Source organism: Palaemon carinicauda, chromosome 28, assembly GCF_036898095.1.
Source record: "Palaemon carinicauda isolate YSFRI2023 chromosome 28, ASM3689809v2, whole genome shotgun sequence".
NCBI lineage: Eukaryota > Metazoa > Arthropoda > Malacostraca > Decapoda > Palaemonidae > Palaemon > Palaemon carinicauda.
In genome coordinates, this window is record NC_090752.1 from 76,857,756 (window position 1) to 76,864,224 (window position 6,469).

General features: G+C 39.4%; 1 protein-coding gene across 1 annotated transcript; it reads left to right on the forward strand.

The window, feature by feature from the left end:
* The first annotated feature begins 3,098 nt into the window (after positions 1–3,098).
* Positions 3,099–6,205, forward strand: LOC137621670 (uncharacterized). Its single transcript, XM_068352172.1, has 2 exons — positions 3,099–5,681; positions 6,080–6,205. The coding sequence occupies exons 1-2, from the start codon at positions 3,114–3,116 to the stop codon at positions 6,089–6,091; spliced, it is 2,580 nt and encodes an 859-aa protein (XP_068208273.1). The 5' UTR covers positions 3,099–3,113; the 3' UTR covers positions 6,092–6,205.
* Positions 6,206–6,469: the final 264 nt, after the last annotated feature.

Sequence of the window (6,469 nt, forward strand, 5' to 3'; positions counted from 1 at the left end):
ATTCTACCTTGCTTTGAGTATTGTTCTCCTGTCTGGTGTTCAGCTTCTATTTCTCATCTTAATTTGTTGGACAGAAACTTACGGTCTATTAAATTTCTTATTCCTGATGTAGATATTAATCTCTGGCACCGTCGTTTAATTAGTTCTTTATGCATGTTGCATAAGATTTTTCATAACTCTGACCATCCTTTGCATTCAGATCTCCTTGGACAATTCTATCCTGTTCGTAATACTAGGCAGGCGGTTAATTCTAATAGCCAGGCCTTCTCCATCATGAGGCTCGATACTACACAATATTCTAGAAGTTTTATTCCAGCTGTTACCAAGTTGTGGAATGATCTTCCTAATTGGGCAGTTGAATCAGTAGAACTTCAAAAGTTCAAAGTTAGAGCAAAATATTTTACGTTGACCAGGCTGACATAAGTCTTTTTATAGTTTATTTATGACATATCTGTTTTTGACGCTGTTAATAGTTTATATAGGACATATCTGTTTTGACGTTGTTACTGTTTTAGAATGATTTATTGTTAACGTGTTCTCATCATTTATTCATTTCTTTTTTCCTTTCCTCACTGGGCTGTTTTTCTCTGTTGGAGCCCTTGGGCTTGTAGCATCTCTCTTTTCCATCTAGGGTTGTAGCTTGGCTGCTAATAATAATAATAATAATAATAATATTATAGAATTCCTCTTAAATATGTAAATTTGGTTAAGTCTGCTCATGAGCATAGCAAGTGGAAAATTAATGTTATTGGGGTCCTCTCAAATGAATTTCCAGTAAACAGTGGAAAACTCCAAGGGAATGTGTTGTCACCTATGTTGTTTTTACTCCTCATGGATTTTGTAATGCATACAACGGTTGGGGATGGTGGAGAAGGATTGGACTGGATTGGTGAGAAGAAATTAGCTGACCTAGAGTATGCTGATGACGATGTCCTTATTAGCAGAACACCACAGGACTTGCATAGCTTGCTCACCAGAATGTATGAAATATCACAAGAGGTTGGACTCAAGATAAATAAAAGAAAGACATAATTAGAACGGAATATGCACTGGAGGATAAAAGATCATTGGACGGAGAAAGGATTAATGAGGTGGAAACGTTTAAATATTTAGGAACCATGATCTCTAATACAGGATCTTTAGAATTTGAGTTTAATTAAAGATTTAAAAAAAGCAAATAGGCAATGACTAAGTTAAGGAAATTTGGAAATCAAATCGCCGGAAATAACGTATAAAAACCGGGCTATATATCAATTTAATGAGATCGATGTTTCTGCATGGACATGAGTCGTGGTATGACAATGAAATAATATCCAACAAAATTTGTATATTTAGGAACAAAGCATTCAAAAGAACATTGGGAGTTAAATGGCAGGCCAGGACTGGAAATGAAACTATAAAAGAAATTACTCTAGTGCCATATGTGGATGAGATCATGGCAAGAGGTGGATGGAGATGGTTTGGCCATGAACTTCGCACTCACCAAGAGAGATTAGTTCACCAAACTTTCATTTGGGTTGCACAAAGAACTAGAAGAGTTGGAAGACACAGGCCAACATCGCTCAGGACTATGAAGCGTGAAATAGATGATGAATGGAGAAATATTGATTAAAAAACTCAAGATAAAGACGAGTGGCGAAATAAAACCGAAGCTCTTTGCGTCAATAGGCGTAGGAGGAGATAATGATGATAATATATATATATATATATATATATATATATATATATATATATATATATATATATATATATATATATGTATATATATATATATATATTGTAATGTCCTAACATATTTCTAATTGTTACCTTTATATTAAGCCTCCACAACTGCCATCTGTTGTTTGGTTATGTCTCCAGACTTATATTTTAGTCCTTGTTTTCCTAGCACCGCTAGTGAATTATTGTAAAATTACTTGTTATTTTTATTGTTGATCCTTGGGAAAACTGACTTAACAGCTTTCCATGCTTCGGTAAGTGGAGAGCTCCTTAACCTTTGGTGGTGAATACTTGTTTCTTAATTTAAAGCATTGTAATATTGTGCTATTCTTTATAGTGAGAAGGGAGTAATATACTTTTGATTGTACTAATGGTTGTATCTATCCTACGGTAACTATTGAGGCATATAATAATTGTTCGATCACGAGTGTCAACTAAAAATAGAAAAAGGTTAACATCAAGGAAAAACGGAAATTCATTACAGTGGGGGCCTGTCCGGGATATGAAGTGAAATGAACTGAAGTGAAGTGAAGTGAAATGAAGTGATTTTAGCTCGTTAGTATAGTGATCGAATTTAGTGAATTTCCGTTAGTGTACAATCAATAGATATACCTCCACCGTTGTTGAGCTCTCCCTTCTGCGATCAAGGTGCCGTATTGTATACGTCATCGCAAGTATTATTGATAGTTTGGAGGAAGTGCAGCGCAAGGAATTGGTACTTAAGTCTCCGTTCTGTTGCCTTGACGTTGCCGACTATCGCTTTTTTTGCGTTCCTTAGTCACCCCAGACGTATTAGAATGCTTCTGGACTAATTTCCTTCGTAGGGTACCCATCCCCTCTTGCCGATTGTTTGGAGGAAGTGCAGTGCAAGGAATCGGTACTTAGTCGCCGTTCTGTTGCCTTGACATTGCCGACTGTCGCTATTGCGTTCTTTAGTCACCCCAGTCATATTGGAACATTCAGGGATTAATTTCCCTAAGGGATTACTGTCCCTCTTTTACAGAATACGAGAACCCAGGAACGCGTTTTCCTAGTGCTTTAAGTGAGTTTCGTGAAATTGATTTTGTATAACCTCAGTGTACGTTCCTTAGTGTATTTTACATAGCAAAGTGATAGTTTAGTGAAAGTGACGTGTTATTGATTCGGTGATTTAGTGACGTGTTAGTGATTCTGTGATTTAGTGACGTGTTATTGATTCGGTGATTTAGTGACGTGTTAGTGATTCGGTGATTTATTGCCCTAGTACTTAAGTGATTCGGTGAATAGACCATGAAGGGATAGGAATTTAATAATTCTGCGGTTTAGCCATTGGTGATTCAATGTTTTAGCGATAGTGATTCGGTGACAGTGACAAAGTGCTCGTAGTGGACCAAAAGTGCTTTTTATGATCCACCATGTCTTTCAATGCAGGGAAGTTTTTTGAGGATCCACGGGGGCACCTCTTATCGTTGAGAGATGCCAAGAAAAATGACTTGCGAAAGATTGCTGAACAAGCAGGGATTCCTGTATTGCCCTCCATGGTGAAAGCGGAACTGCTGGGTAGAGTTTTGGATTTCCAGGTAGCCAAAGCTTCCGTTTCATCAGAAGAAACTGCTCCCCTTCGGCCCCTTACGTTAGGGAGAGGTGAAGCTAAGGCTGTAGAGGATCCAGAATTGGTGAAGCTCAAGTTGCAGCTTGAATTGGAGAGAGAGAAAAAGGCAACTCATCAAGCTGAATACGAGCAGAAAGAAAGGATGATAGCCTTGGAACGACGGGAAAGAGAAGAAAAGATACAAATGGAGAGACAACTGGCCAGTATCAGGTTGAACGAGAAAGGCAAAGAGAGAGAGCTTGGCGAATGTTTTTCCCTCACTAAGGCTCTTAAACTACTACCACCGTTTGATGAAAAAGAACCAGACGTGTTCTTTGGTATTTTTGAGGACACAGCCACAACCTTGCATTGGCCAGAAGAACAATATGTTCTACTCATTCGGAGTGCACTGAAAGGCAAGGCTGCTCATATAGCTTCGCAAATGTTAGAGGAACGAGATTACTATGTCCTAAAGAAAGCTGTCCTTGATGCCTATACCATTACAGCTGAAGGGTATAGGCAAATGTTCAGGAACTCCATCAAAGGAACCACCCAAACTTATTTGGAATTGTTTCAGGTCAAATTAAAACAGTTTAGAAAATGGCTAGAATCTGAAAACATAACTACCTTTGAACAATTACAGAACTTAATGGTACTAGAGGAGATTTTGAGGAGAATTCCTTCCAACATTTCTATGTACATCAGAGAACGGCAGGAGAAGGAGGGGAAGAAGGCGGCTCTTCTTGCTGATGAATATCACCTCATCCATAAGGTAAAGAAACATAACTCTACAGATCAGGCAAGTATAAATATTTATTGTTCCTTCTGTAAACAGAAGGGACATGCCATTAAAGACTGTCCTAACCCCCGATGTCAATTTTCTAAGGCTATGCAGCCTTCTCAGCAAACAGCAGGGAACAGACCAGAGACTACTCAGAGGAAAAACCAAAGAAGGATTGCTCTCCATTGTTCTCAAGTCACAAATGACTTCTCTGATTTTCTTTGCTCTGGTACTGTCAATAATTACCCTGTAAAGTTGCTAAGGGACACAGGATCGTCACAAACTATAGTAAGTGGTAAATTGAAACCTCTGACTCAGCCTACTAATAAATATGTTACCATCACTGATTTATCCAGTAAATTAGTGTTACCTCTGGTTAATATGCATATAGATTGCCCTTACTTTACTGGAAGAACCGAAGTAGCCTTACTGGATAGAGAATTGCCTTGTGAGAAAGCTGATATTCTGTTAGGAAATGATTTAGCTGAAGGAACTGTCTTGCCTAATCTCATTATTTCTCAACCAGGGTGTGTTATAGAAAATGAGCAGAACCAACAGGAAGTTCTACCTTGCCAAGCCACCACTCGTTCTGCTGCTACTAAAGCTGCAATTGGAGTTCCCACTGATGACGACACCTCAAACTCCTTACCAGACTTGGTTGGTCTCCATCATGATGAATTCGTCAATCTTCAGAGATCAGATGATAGCCTTAAGGGATGCTTCAATAAGGTTGAAAATCCCTCGGATAAGAGCCATAAGTTACCCTCATTTTATCTAGAGAATAATATCCTCATGCGTCATTACAGGTCTCCTACACTGACTGAGAAAGACTCGTGGCGCGACTGTCATCAACTGGTTGTACCTGGCAGCCTCCGATCTTCAATCATGAAATTAGCCCACTCTGCTGAGAGTCATCTAGGCATCACGAAGACATACAGGCGCCTCCTAGAAGATTTCTACTGGCCCAGAATGAAGATGGACGTAAAGAGTTTCGTAGAGAGGTGTCATGTGTGCCAAGTTACCGGAAGACCTAATGAAAAGATACCACCAGCCCCTCTAGTGCCCATTGTGGTCCCTAGTACACCTTTTGATAAAATAATTATAGATTGTGTTGGGCCTTTGCCAAAAACTAGCCGGCGTAATGAATATATACTAAGTGTTCTTTGCCCCACTACTAGGTTCCCTCTAGCATTTCCACTTAAAAATATCTCTGCTAGAAACATTATCCAACAACTGATAAAAGTTTTTACATTGTTTGGTTTTCCTAGGGAACTTCAATGCGATAGAGGTACCAACTTTACCAGTACTTTGTTCCAGAGTGCTCTCCATCAATTTAATATCTTTAATGTTCTCTCTTCAGCCTATCATCCTCAGTCCAATGGGGCCTTAGAGAGAGTTCATCAGACTCTTAAGAATTTGCTACGACGCTATGGAATGGAAACGGAGAAGGAATGGGATGAAGACATCGACTTACTTCTGTACATACTTCGGAGCGTACCAAATGAGTCTACAGGAGTTTCTCCATTCGAGATGATGTTTGGACGAAGACCCAGGTCAAACCTCAGCATGATAAAAGAACAGATACTAAAAGGTTCTAGGAAAGAAAATCAGGTAAGCCTTCCCCAATACTTGAAGTCCTTGGAGGAGAAGTTGTTGCATATCCATGCCTTCGCTTGAAAGAACTTGCAGCATGCTCAAGAGCTTATGAAGGATAGATATGATAAGAAGGCAAAGGTAAGAGAGTTTAAGTGTGGAGATAAGGTGCTGGTATATCGCTGCGTACCTGGCTCTCCCTTGAGAGAGAAATTCATGGGACCTTATAAGATTATCAGGCAGACCACAAAAACAAACTATGTTATTGCAACTCCTGACAGACGTAAGCCAATTCAGCTTGTACATGTGAACTTGATAAAACCCTATCATGAATCTACCACAGGTATAGTTAATCATGTAATTCATGACTTTAAATCTGCCAAGCAGAGTTTGTCACTAATGCCTCTTGATCACAGGTCACAGAATGAGATGCAGAATGAGGTGCAGACTCCTACCAAGGTTGGTACAGACGTGAGCCACGAGGATGACGAGACTGATTTCAGTGTAAAGTCTACTTTGTCTTGGAAGGACATGAACAATTCGGAAATTCTAAAGTCCCTTCCACGGTTCCTAGACTGTTCACCAAATCAAAAGAAAGACTTGAGTATACTCATTAGCAAGTATGCATCAATTTGTTCAGATAGGCCTGGAAGTTGCACCAAAGTAAAACATGATTTAGTACTAGAACCTAATACAAACCCCATCAGACAATCTTTTTACAGGGTATCTCATCGCCATCTGCCTATCTTGAAACAGGAAGTGGAATACCTGCTGGAACATAACCTCGCTGAGCCCAGTACATCCCC